This window comes from Ooceraea biroi, chromosome 3, assembly GCF_003672135.1.
Source record: "Ooceraea biroi isolate clonal line C1 chromosome 3, Obir_v5.4, whole genome shotgun sequence".
Classification (NCBI taxonomy): Eukaryota; Metazoa; Arthropoda; class Insecta; order Hymenoptera; family Formicidae; genus Ooceraea; species Ooceraea biroi.
The window spans coordinates 5,476,555-5,490,100 of record NC_039508.1 but is presented as its reverse complement, the minus strand read 5'-3'; the positions used below and the strand labels follow the sequence as shown (position 1 = coordinate 5,490,100).

At 35.8% G+C, this 13,546-nt stretch overlaps 2 protein-coding genes and 1 long non-coding RNA gene across 6 annotated transcripts in view; 2 read left to right on the top strand and 1 right to left on the bottom strand.

Annotated features, from left to right (window-relative positions):
• The window catches only part of LOC105277484 (hemicentin-1), a 151,251-nt gene extending 151,116 nt beyond the window's left edge, over positions 1 to 135 (top strand). The window contains exon 20 of one of the 4 annotated variants that reach the window (XR_893626.3): positions 4 to 135. The gene's annotated coding sequence lies outside the window, so the exon portion shown is untranslated. The remainder of the gene's footprint in view (positions 1 to 3) is intronic. The other 3 variants (XR_893627.3, XR_002193148.2, XM_011335867.3) reach the window with 3 other exon arrangements.
• The window catches only part of LOC105277487, a 154,965-nt gene that overhangs the window by 140,656 nt on the left and 763 nt on the right, over positions 1 to 13,546 (bottom strand). The window lies entirely within an intron of this gene.
• LOC105277485 (feline leukemia virus subgroup C receptor-related protein 2-like) lies at positions 5,311 to 13,086 on the top strand. Its single transcript, XM_011335870.3, has 8 exons — positions 5,311 to 6,252; positions 6,336 to 6,567; positions 6,732 to 6,969; positions 7,482 to 7,699; positions 7,815 to 7,918; positions 8,054 to 8,164; positions 8,503 to 8,806; positions 12,460 to 13,086. Exons 1-8 carry the CDS (start codon positions 6,035 to 6,037, stop codon positions 12,874 to 12,876), a joined length of 1,842 nt encoding a protein of 613 aa, XP_011334172.2. The 5' UTR covers positions 5,311 to 6,034; the 3' UTR covers positions 12,877 to 13,086.

Genomic DNA, 13,546 nt, shown 5'->3' with positions numbered 1-13,546 from the left:
CAGCCCTTCAAGCCGGAGTTCTCGGATCTCGATTATGCGGACGTGGACTACAAGTCGTACGGCCCGATTAACTATAAAGCCGCCAGTATTGCGCTCCTCCAAAAGCAAAAACAGCAGCAACAGCCGCAGCAACAGCAGCCTCAGCAGCAACGATTTTTGGATAGGAGGCCGCAGATGTACGGTGCTTCGGACGATAACGAGGAACTGCTTTAACTCTCCCCCGTTCTCCCTCCCGTTGCCGTATTCGATAACAATGCAGCCTACCTTAGCCTATCTTAGCCTTCCCGGAGAGATGAAAGGATAAGATATATTTTGTAAGCGAGATATATCTCGATAGGAACTCGCTAGAACTCGCTAAATTCGATTTCTATGAGACGCACGTTGCCATAATAAATTTATAGGATTACGATTCTCTCATGTAAAATGAATTTAACGAGTTACGGATAGGTCTCAGCGCCGCGCGTAATACGTTTGTCCATACGGAGATGATAGGTACACATGTCGAGAAGTTTGGATGCGAGCAATCAATTCAGTTATGAGGTAGGTACTCGATTAGAGCACAATAAAATGGAAATTTGAAGAGACGTAAAATGATATTCTTATTGTTTCTCATTTCGCTTAATACAATTATTCGCTGGGAAAGCTTACGTTTAAAAATCCAAAAAATTTCAGCCGTTTATTTTGATTTGATAATGGAGTGATTCGAATTTCCCGAAGATCTCGTTGAAGAAACACATGAGTAAAAGAGCACTCGCTTTTTATTTAAATTTATTGTAATTCTCGAGACGTGTGTTACGTCACTCGCAAAACAAAACTTGCTCCATTAAAAGTCTTTGCATTATTGAAATGGGCGTAATGGCGTCCAAAAATTTGGCATCCAAAAAACTATAATTCCTCGCATTGCGGATAATTGAGATGCACGTGTCTACGGCGTGTCTATCAGTACGCAATGTCTCGCTGCATGCTTGTTGATCAATGGGGCATTCTGTATAGATAAATATACATGTACTCTCGTGATATTTTTTAACATAATGCGATTATTTATGTTACATTGCTTTCTCTGCCATATTATAAATTAGATTTTCTTAGATAGGATTGACTCATTTTGATTACGCGTTCGAAAAGAAAATCAATAAATATTACTCGTCCCAATCTTTTCGCATCGCCGAAACAATGTTGTAACGAAATTAGAACATGCGACAAAATTAACAAAAAGAACAAAAGAAATATTGCAAAAATTGTAAATTTATAAATACTTTTATATGAAATTATTGATATATATATATATACTATGTACATTTATATAATGTCTATCGACACGTGTTCTGGGATCAAATTATCGAAATAACGCGGCCGAACCGTGGCGATAGAAAAATAAAACAGATCTTGTTAAATATCGAATTAAAAAAAAAGAGAGAAGTGAAACATATCGCAGCCAAATATAATTAATCCCCATTTATCCGTTCCGCATTATTGTTATACATATGATTATTAATAAGCGGCGCTAGAGCATATAATTCTGTTGATATATATATATACTACTCTTGGATATCTTTCTAATATATACGTTTGTAAATTTGTAAGCTACGAGAATGACGGGCAGTTGTACAGATCGAATAGGCCGAATGCTAGCGAATGTCTAACCGCGGATGTAGTCCAATGGTCAGGCCATCGAGGGTCATCGTGTAAATAATGTAATCCTCGTAATCGCGTTAATTAATATCATCTACGGTCAGCGTTTGTGAATGATCAGTTACGCATGATGCGGTTCATCAAGTGTCCGTTTGGAAGAACCAATTTCTCGATCGTTTGCGTATAAAATACTCGAAAACCTTATACTTGCGTAAGTTGCACGAAAGAGGAAACGTGAATGTTGAAGACGTACGTTCGACGATGCTGTAATATAATTACAGTTTGTAAAAAGACTCGATTGCGCCTAAACGATACGGATTAATACTTTATATTGTATTTTATATTGTTTACCGTAATGTGAATTTTAGATTAGCTAGAATGAGACCCGCGCGCTTCCATGGTGATACGACTTATCGTATCTTTTTACCCATCAACGTCCCTCCAGCTACACGGTCCATTGGATTTCGCTTTTCTTTTAACGCTTATGTATTCCGTTCAGTCAAGTCTCTGCCTCGGAACCATGATTCACTGTTGTTCATTGATATACATATACTGGATACCTCATACTAGGCGTTCCTGTAGAAACCTCTCAGTATTTTTTTTCATTTATGAATTCTTTGATCACAATTTGAAATCGATCCAGCGATGACGGAAATTTTATTGAGTTCCAGCCTCTTTTTCAGTCTTTTTTGAACTTTCAATATATTTAACATGAATATTTCCACATTAATATTTTTGATGAATTTCCAAATTACACAATATATTTTATATTTAAATATAATATAATTTACTTTAAACTGAACAAATCTTTAGATACGCAAAATTTTTAAGATTCAAATTTTCATTATCAAGATTCTTCTGAATATTAATATGTTATATGTTCTTCTGAATGCGTTAAAACATTATGGAGAAAGGTGGGTATAGCTCAAGTTTTCATTCTGAAAAAGCCGATTTTAAATTTGTTGAAAAATGTACAACTGAAAGCTTGCTCGAATAAATTTCGGTGTTTCTATACATTACATGTTTTTACAAGAGCATATCATGCACAATGATTCTAACTTTTTTAACAAAGATATACAAAATAGTTAAATGTAAAATTTAATGTTATTATACGTGTGTGTGGAATACGTGTACATGAATGTTTTGCAATGTGAAATGAACCGGGCAAAACGTATCAGAAACAGTCATCAAAAAAGATTAGGTCTTCCAAGATTGGATGAAAATTAAATAAATGATAAATGTGATATGAAATATATCGCTTTTATCGATATCCAATTAAATATTCATTTAACATTCATATAGCAGTTATAACAATTTGCATTGTTACCATTGTGTAAATAATATATGCGTTTAAATCACACAATTTATAAAAAATAAAAACTGCCTCAACTCAGAACCAATACTGATACAATACAATCAATAATAAACCAATAATAATTGAACTGCCGATCTTATAAACGACTATATGCTCTTGTAATTACGGTATCGATTTTGACCCTCTTCCTCGAAGCACATTGCAGGCGGTGCTTTTGTGGTTAACACTATTTAAATTATCCGATATTATAATTATTTGTTATTATACTGCGCGGTCTGTGCAATTTATTAATTAATTATTGATTAATTAATATTTTCCACCTCCATGGAACCGCAACTCCCGAGAGATACTCGACACAGTGATCACGTCGATGTAAAGTGTATAAAAATAGTCTCCCTAGTGTAAAGAGAGTTTTGAAAGTTTTGGAAGTTTTTGGATCTAATTTAAGTCGCGATACGTCCGGCCGACGATGACACACGTACACTTATTCGAAACTAGCCATCTAACGTAAACGCGTAAACTTGTATGGTCGTATCTGTGTAATAACTTATGCTAAGAATGTAAAGTGATTTTTCACCACTTTTTATATCTGTGACATCGCCCTGTGAACTGTTGCTCGGTGAATTGAATAGTTTGTAACTCGCACTGTATACATAACGACTAGTTGCCGTGAATTGCGATCCTAAACGTTCAAGAAGTGTGAGACACTAAACCCTACGTGATAAGAACTGAATAACCGTTAGAATATGTGTATAGACATAACAAAACATTTATGAGGCTCCAGACGATCATTTCTTTAAATTCTACAGTAATAGCAATCAATCTCGTGTGTACCATATTTATGCAAGCTCCCATCGATGACAAATAATCGGAGGATATATGTAAAATGATAAAGGTATAAGGAAATAACGATAAAAGTTCTGCGAGTGCAAAGAATGTATTAAGACGTATGCGAAGTATCCCGTTATACATGGAAGCAATGAGCACGAATCACATATTTTTACAATGAAAATGTACGTTTCTACGTATGATGTTTCCTTCGAATTTCAGTCGTTTCTTTAATACGCATCGTCGTACACAAAGTACTAAAATAATAATGCATTTAAAAAAATTTTTAAAGAGATTTTAATGAACGAAGAGATTACATTAGAGATGTTTAATTTTGTAATAAACTGTAGATTTATGTAATATTAAGAAGATTACATTTGCGTCGCCTTTATTGTTAACGTGTAACGTCCAATAAAATTCTGTTATATGCAACAATATATTATATTATATTACCTTTCATTTCCCCAGAAGATCAATGGAAAAGAGCACGCAGAAGAGAATCATAAAAATAATTTCTTGATATTTATCTTATACATGAAAATTTCTATTAATTTACAAATATCTTTTTTCAGATTATATATGATATTTTATGTAAAAATAAGAAAAATAGTTGCGATGTGAATAATATTTTCTACGAATAGATATTGTATTCAGGTACAATTATTATAGCAAACCGTATATCCATGTGATCTAATTCAACAGAATTAGATTTTTTTACTCGCTTGCGTTCTGAAAAGTTGCTGCAATACCTACTATTTCGTCGATATAAAACTGGAATATGAATCCGTAATATACGTGTATATAAAAACATACAACATAATTGCAAACATAAAAGAGGATGTCGCATGAATTTTATATCTTTATCCATTAAACCGACAGTGCGCGGCGCGTTCGCAATTTCGTATCCGGATCACCACATTGGAAAAATGAGCTATATTGAATCCTATACGATGTGACAAAATTCTGACGTGCGGAAATCCTCACCCCGATGAGAAACGTATTGCGTGTTACCTGTACATCCATTCTCACAGAAACCCATGGGGCACGGCCGATATCGTAATACTGAGATATCCTGTAGTGCATTGCGTAAAAAGTTCAATTTAGTAGCTTATCCCGTGCACGAAATAAGATGTATTCCGCAGGTTTCCATAGAACGACGTATGTTTGCCGACGAAACATGAGTATCGCGATATTCTCTCATGCTGTAAATCGCCCGTAGTAATTTTCAAATTCCCAAGCGAAACATATTACAATCAAGCCGGTAATAAGCTGTACTTCACAGCAATCGTACGTAATGTTTTCCTTCTGACACTAATTGATTCCCTATGGAGCTATTTCCTAACTGCATTGATATGATATCCATAGATATTTCATAAGCCGAAAGTGTGCACGTATACTTTGCACGGATAATATTTTAAGTACATTTTGTATATTACATAACGCGATAATATGTATAATATTATCCAATAATTGTATTAATAATAATATTAATCGATAATAATTAATATCTATTATAATACAAATTTATATCTAATATCAATATTTTGCAACAAATAACGAATATACATATAATGAGTTTTGATTAGAAGTAAATCCGATATGAAGTATTGGAGAAAAATATGTTTTGAATAACAATTAATTTACAAATGCTGAAATACAACATGCCATCTCATATAATACATTTATTAATTATATTTAATCAAATGTTACAAAAATATGACGTGGATGGCGTGCATATTGTCTTTAAGCGGTAATTAAGCACAGCAACCGATTCCGATAAAAATCGCGATAAAATTAAGCATACGGTATACAAATTGCCGGTTAAATCCTTCTTAAATCCTTCTACTAATAAAATCTATTTGATCATGAACGCAGATAAGATATAACGCTGTGACGTATCCGACACTACTGGCTTTGTAATGTAAATATTACCCGTGTACAATCACGTTGCTTTCGGATCATCATCTTTTTATCGTCGTTTCGAAATCAATTCACGGAATATTTTGGATCATAAAAGACATCCCTGAGCGCCATGTGCCGTTTTACTTCATCACTCAAGATTTCACGAGCAGACTTCTGATACAGTGTGATCGATACTCTTCCAGAAATGTCGAGCGAAGATATCTGGGGGTGTTCATCGAAGAAATAATTCGAGAAAACCTGGTTCATTCCCTTTATCGACACAGGATCAAAATCGTGATTGTACCGAAACGAACGGACCAAAGGTACCTGCGCACCGTGTCCTGAGAAAGCGCGAGAATGACGGTAATGGAAGATAAAAGTCTGAGCGAAGTGCTCACTACAAAAAGTCCGACAGAAATAGTAAAAGGGACGGGCGAGCAGCAGTCCGCCATGGAGCCCTTAAAATTGAAAGCCTACAAAAGAAGGTGGCTCACGCTGATTATCTACATAATTTACACCGGAGGAAGCACATATCAGTGGATAGAATACTCAATTATAACTAATATAGTCACTAGGTATCACTTTTCTCTTAAGATCCAAATAATCTTAAATGTCGAGGAGTTAACCCATTGTATGTACTTCTTCGTATATTATTCAGGTACTACGGGGTGTCTTCGTTAATGGTCGACTGGACTGCGATGTCGTTTATGGTGTTTTACTCGCTGTTCGTATTGCCGGCGACATATGCGATAGACAAGTGCGGCCTGCGATGGACCGCCATCATAGGCAGCGGCATGAGCTGCCTGGGTGCCTGGATTAAAATCTTCTCTGTACAACCCGACAGGTTCTATCTCGTCCTCATCGGTCAGTCGATAGTCGCAATCACGCAGGTTATTCTTAACTTTGTTTTACATTTTAACGTATTATATCTCCTATTTGTCTTCTTACTTATTGTTTCTCTTATTCTTTTTATCATTATTACTTCCTTGTGCTCTCAGTCGTGTTCTCTTTATGATGTAATAACGCTTCATATATTCTTCGCTGCCTATATTAGACTATGATCCTACCAATACCAGGACGCTTGGCTGCGCAATGGTTTCCTGCCAATCAACTCTCGACCGCCACGTCTCTAGGTATTTTTGGCAACGAACTAGGAATAGCGTTGGGTTTCTTCCTCACACCTATAATAGTGAAGAATCACGAAAACCTAGATGACATTGGCAATGATCTATTATATTTATGCTGGGCCATTGCAATCGTTACTACAATCGGATTTGTTCTAGTGCTCATGTGTAAGTTTATTGCAAACGGGACTTGTCACTTATGAGGTTGCTTGTCCATTTATTACTCTCATTGAAATTAATGCAAATGACATTTTTATAATTTCTTCATAATCTTGTGCATAATCATTTTCTTTAACGTAATAAGTCATAAAGAATACAATTATTACTTTGCATCTTAATTTCTTAATATAGAAGATCGCGTTGTTTAGAGAATAGACACGATTTCATTGATATATTGATTCGATATACACGAAATTTTCAATGTATTAATAAAATGATAAGCTCGATATTACATATCGATCTTATTTTTTTTCTTATTGCATTTATCAAATTTTCAACATGACTAGATGCAGACTAGATTTTCCGATGCAGCCGATAATCTGTTTTAATCCCGGCTCCTCTTCTTTTAGTTTTATTTTTGTTTGCGTTAGTCGACCGCGAGGAGATGGACTAATTAATTAAAGATCGCACACCAGGATAGGCTATCGCGTTTTAATCTTCTCAACGTACTCTCGCGCCAGTATTTCAGGACGAACCGAAACTACCGCCGAGTGAGACACGAGCACTGCAAAAACTGAATCGAACGAAGAAAGGGATCCGGGAAGAATTCATCGCACCGATTAAAAGGCTCTGCAGAAACAAAAGCTTCATCATCCTCTGTAATTCCTACGGTCTGAACATTGGCGTATTGAATGCCGTAGATACGTTACTCAATCAGATATATCTCGTGCACTTCGAGGTGAGTCGATGAACTGCCAACAATGTGGTAGAGCAAACATAAAAAGAACAGAAAATTCTAGCGAATATTTGAAGTTGTACGTAAAAGGGATGGAGAAGATTTTTATACATTTCAGAATGGTGAAGAAGATGCGGGAAGAATCGGTTTACTTATGATTATCACCGGTATGGTTGGCTCCGTTATTTTTGGTATCATCCTTGATAAAACACATAAATTCAAGTACGAAAGATACTTGCTATTATCTTAGAAATCGCGACTCAAGTTTGCTCTGATAGCAATTATCGCAAATCATACATATTATATGTAGTATGTACATATACCAACATTTAATTAACTAATAATTTATATTTTCAGAGAAATCACTGTAACTGTGTACTTTTTCACGTTGTGCGGTCAAATATTGTTCGCGATATTCACCTGTACCGGCATCAAATGGATGGTATACGCATCGTCAATTTTTCTAGGGTAATAATGCAAACTACTCATATATTTCAAAAACTAATAATTATTTTCAAAAAAGCCTCAAAACATATTAATAATAAAAATTTATCGCTTAATATTTTAATAAAACATAACTGATTTTTATGACAATCTCGGTAAAGTTTAAAATTTTCCATTTAATGCTTAGTAAGCAAGAGCTGCGAAGTTTTAAATATATTTTACTGTATTTTATTTTTTTTTTTTAATAATTTTATTATACTTTATTTAATAATTTTATAATATATTTTGGACATTATTTTATCATATGTTGTTATAACTCCTGGAAATGGCATATTATTCTCTTGGTATTATTTTTGTTATAGATTTTTCATGTATGGATACCTGGCGCTGGGATATGAAATGTGCACCGAGTATACGTATCCAGAGTCGGAAAATACATCTGCGGGAATTCTCAATATAGCAAATAATGTTTACGGTATTATACTAGTTATAATATTAGGAATACTGTTAAAAACATACGGCGACATCGTAGTGCACGTTGGCCTGTGCTTGACTCTGTTACTCGGTTTTGTTTTAACCGTTTTAACAAAAGATGAACAAAGACGACAAGACGCAAGGAGGAAGGCTCAGTACGAGAAAATTGCGAAGCTTAACATCGACGGCCTTGCAAAAACCAATCATCGAACTTAAGATATTAATTAATAGACACAAAACATATAGAACTGTATACATATTATACTTGTATGTAACGAATTCTTGCACGATTGTTTCTTTTTATTCCTGATTTTTATCATTAGGTAATTCCGGTCGTGCATTAATCGTTTAACAAACAAAAACAATATTTTTATGAGAACACACAGGATCGTACATCAAATTATTTCACGGAACGAACTCTTGGTAATAAGTAACATGACTTCGATATAGCTTTTACTCGTAAAAAAAGGGAATGAGATTACTTTATCAAGATTAATTTTGCAGAATATACGATAGAGAAAGAGACAAGAAGCCTAAGCAAATTTAAATTAGAAGTTGACCAATTTTTTCTTAGATATCGTAAAACATGCAGGTTCTTCTAACTTTATTATTCTCGAGCTTAACATCGTGGTAGCACCTGCTTCATTCATGTAATTCATGTAAATCAATGATAGTTGCAATACACATTGCAGTAAAATATATGCATATTGTATCTGATGTCACGATTTTTATTTTTAATAGAAGTAGATAGATCTTGACTCTTTTATGAACGATATATTTGGAAATTATAAACTGCGAAAATAGAGAAATACATACTTAAAATACAAAATAAATTAATAAAAGTTTTCAAAGAATATATTTCAGATTTTTAAGCAACCTATTTTCTGAAAATATAAATAAATGTTTCAAATAAAACTCCAGAGTTACATAAATCCCGTTATCTGATTTTACATAACACATTTTCATTTTATATAAATATTAAAATGTGTCACTTAAAACTTGAAATCTGCCAGCTGTGTTTGTATCTAATTGCAAAAAATAAATATTATCTTCGTATAAAATAGTATATTTTTGCTGCGAATATATAATCACGAGGAAAAATATTTTTCTATCAGAAAATTCTACCTTTCTGTTCTCTTCAGAACCCTCTCTTTTTATTCTCCCCTTCTTTTATCTTTCTTTCTGCTAAATGATCCTACATTATGCAAATTTCGATCTTTTATCACATATTCTGGCTAAATTTGATCTTAGTGCCCTTAAATATTCAACTCATCGACAATGATGTTGGAATGCGAAAATTTCATCATATCGATTCTACCATGCGCACATCAATGAATAGAAAAAGCCATTTCGAGTGCCAGCGCGGAACTTTTATCGATGGGGAGGAGGGCATCGCGCCGTTGTTTTTAGATAACACAAAGCCGTGTATGGAAATGAACGCTGCATAATACGCTGCATTTGACGCGTGACGCGTGACGGACGCGTCCACCACTTGTTACTCGACCGGAATACTTGATATACTCAATCAGAGAACAAAAGTTCTCTCGACGTGCGGACTATTATATCGCATGCTTTCGATCAACCCGACACTCGTGCCGTCTGCCTGCGACAGCGTTGTTATCTGGATTTCGCGAGTCGCGTGATAGCGAGTCATGCGGTCGCCTTTTCTATTTATCTTGCTCGTCGTACAAACGCGTAAGTTGGACGACAGAATTTTTCAAATAAAATCAGCTGTCTTATTCACAGCGAATAAACGTGTACTTTCGAACATCCCTATAAAGCAAAGAAATCCAATGTCACTCCACTTGTCGAGGAAAATTGTACGGACAGATCTTAACCCCGATTTGTCTGTCATTTATAAGTTAATATAAAAGCAAAATATAATCAAAAATATATCGTTCTGATGCTCGTAGAGACCGAGACATGATTAATAAGACAGTGATTTAATGTGACGTAAATTCGACAACGAGAAAACTCTGACGAATGAACAGTGGATGTCGCGAGCAAGCGTCGTATTGCGAGATGTTAAACGCGCGATCAATGACAGGTGACAGTCGGCGAGTTCTAAGCGTAGGACACCCAGAATCCCAATTAGCATCGTCACTCAACTTCACTGTCAATCCAGCGATTAGTTCGCACACCACGTTTCTGGATCGCGTTGGGCGGATTCGTACAGGCGATCTACCGATCTTGCGAATTCATGGGATATGCATTACGGTCGCGCGCGATCTTAAATTCCAGACACGTCCTTAATTCACGTAAGCCATTACAACAACCGCGACTACAATGGATGTATGTGCTCGTGTCCATGTTTAAGACACCCGAACGACGGAGAATATCGATCCGATATCAGAGAAAAACGTGCGTCGCGCTATTACTTCATCGTTTCATTTCCAAACAGTACGAATGAGTGAGAATTAACTTCTCGTTTCTCGAAATGATCACCGGTGCTCTTAAATTCTTAAGTGCGCGATACTATATTGAAGTGAATCATGATTTTGTTTTCATTCTTTTCTTTCCTCTTCCATTTCATTTTATCTTCCACGTAAAAAACGTTGGATATTTTGTCTTTGTGAAAACTGTAACTTCTGCAACCAGTGTAAATTTGAACGCAATGTTTACCAATATTCGAACTGTTAATTTACTACATGAAGAAACGCACCCTTAAATGTATTCCGTAATTACGTTATATCATCATTGCCTGCTTGCAGACCAAACATTGCGAAGATACAGAGAACAGTTATAACGAACGCAAGTATAGCAGAAGAAACCGATGTTCAGTGATTACACTGAAGATTCGTATTTTCCCACAATTCCCAGACCGCTTTCCGAACAAGACGAAACTAAGAGTAAGTTCCATTTGGCTACCGCGTCTATGTGAGTGTCATTTTGTGTCACTATGTTACCCACTACAGATATGTAATAGAATGATGCAACCGCTAAATGAAAGATACTCTAATCAGACCGCACGTTTGATATAAAACCGATGTGGATCTGAACAACGTCATTCCGCCGGATATTCTTAACACGTAATATGGATAACAGCGTATTACGAAACGACGACGGAACGGCAAACGAAATCGTTCCCGTCTTCACCTTCTTTCGTATTCACGGAGACACTAGACGTCCGATCCCGTGCACGTCCCTTAGCATATAAAGACGGAACAGGCGTTCGAGCAAAAGCCAGTCGAAAATTTTTCGGTGCGCGCTTAACAGCAGAATTAACACACCGGCGAAGATGAGGGAGACGGTAAAATAGCCCAGTAAAATAGTAGCCATTCGTGCTCAAAGAATGCTGAACGTGCGCATTACGCGGATGAACGGACTACTGCCTCGCTAACAGCGGATTTAACACTCCAGGAAAAACAGTGTGAACAATACGATCGCCGGATAATAATATTAATGCAGCGATCGTGAGCAGATTTGCAAGAGAGCTAATCCGTTGTTGGTGAAACGGTGATGTACTTGCTGTACGCGTTGCAAAGATACACTCTTATTTACGAAATTACTTGAAACAGGCGAGAGAATTTGCAAAATGTTACACTTCATGAATTCTCCGATTCCAATAATGAAATCGTGAAAGAGAGCCTTTTGAAATGATGCTGCTGTCTAATTTCGAAATTCCGATATTCGCTCCGTTTTTACTTGCTCTAAATGCGGACCCGTTCGAAACGAAGTCTAAACATCGTGAATAAAAGAAAATAGTTTTTCGATATCTTCTCCTATCACATATAGCTTGCGAGCTCCGAGTGCTTGATAAACGAGCGAGAATAACACCCCCGATTCGTTCGAGTTTCGCCTCGTTTCCACGAGTTTATTAAACCGATTTTGTATTTTTTTTCCAGCTCATCCTTGCCCTCCTTTATATCGGACTGGCGGCGACGTCAGATTTATCGGGATATAAGCCGAGGGGATGGCGTCCTAATGGGCCACGCTTTAATCCCAATAACAATCGATTGCATGCATATTACGGTACCCCGGGATTGCAAAGCTATGGACCTCCGAATACCGTGACTACCGAACGCAACCCGTTATTCGTCACTAGCACAACCACGATACGACCACGGACCACCGTGACCACCACCGTAAAAACCACCACGACACAACGCAGCAGGGAACCGACAACCGCGGCGAACGAGCAGTCCGAGGATGATTTCGACACGAATCCGGCATTGGCAATCGCGAATTCCTTTGCATTCAATCGACCGATCTACATCTACAATGGTTTCCCGTTTCTACCGGCTCAGATCATCGCGCAATGACACACAGCGAAATAAGGAATGATCATATCACTAGATACGACGCGAATGGATAGTGACGAATACTGAACATCTGATCGCTGAGAAAAATAGCTTTGTCTTTATATTATCAAAGATTGGAAAGCACTGAATTTGTTTAGCGACTTAATTATTATTAATTAACATATAAGAAAATTTAGATTTATCATTTATGTTTGTATAAAAAGTAGGATATAATTTTTTATATATGATTCTTGAGAAAAAATTAAAGTTAATAAATTGTTTGATCGTAAGGCTTTTTTTCTTTACATTTTATCATAATCGTTGAGTAACAATTCTTGTTTCTCATGCATAATTCAAATGCCGTTATCTTGATATTTTCTTTTCTAAATATATTTATTATAAAATAGATATTTTCGAGTGAGAATTAAAAATCTAAAGCTCATAGTAAATTATATAAACAAAAATACGAAATTTTTCACAGTAAAATACGTTCAGTAATTATCCTCGGAGTAATAATTTACCTTCGAAGAAAAGTTAACAATAGCAGATTACCTAAAATTACTATGTCGATAACATTACTGCTGTAGATAAAACAGCGAACATATATTAAAATACTCCTATATTTCTCAAGTATTCTCGATAAATAATCACATTGAAAATCAGCAGTCGTGCATAAATTTTCATGTTCGTC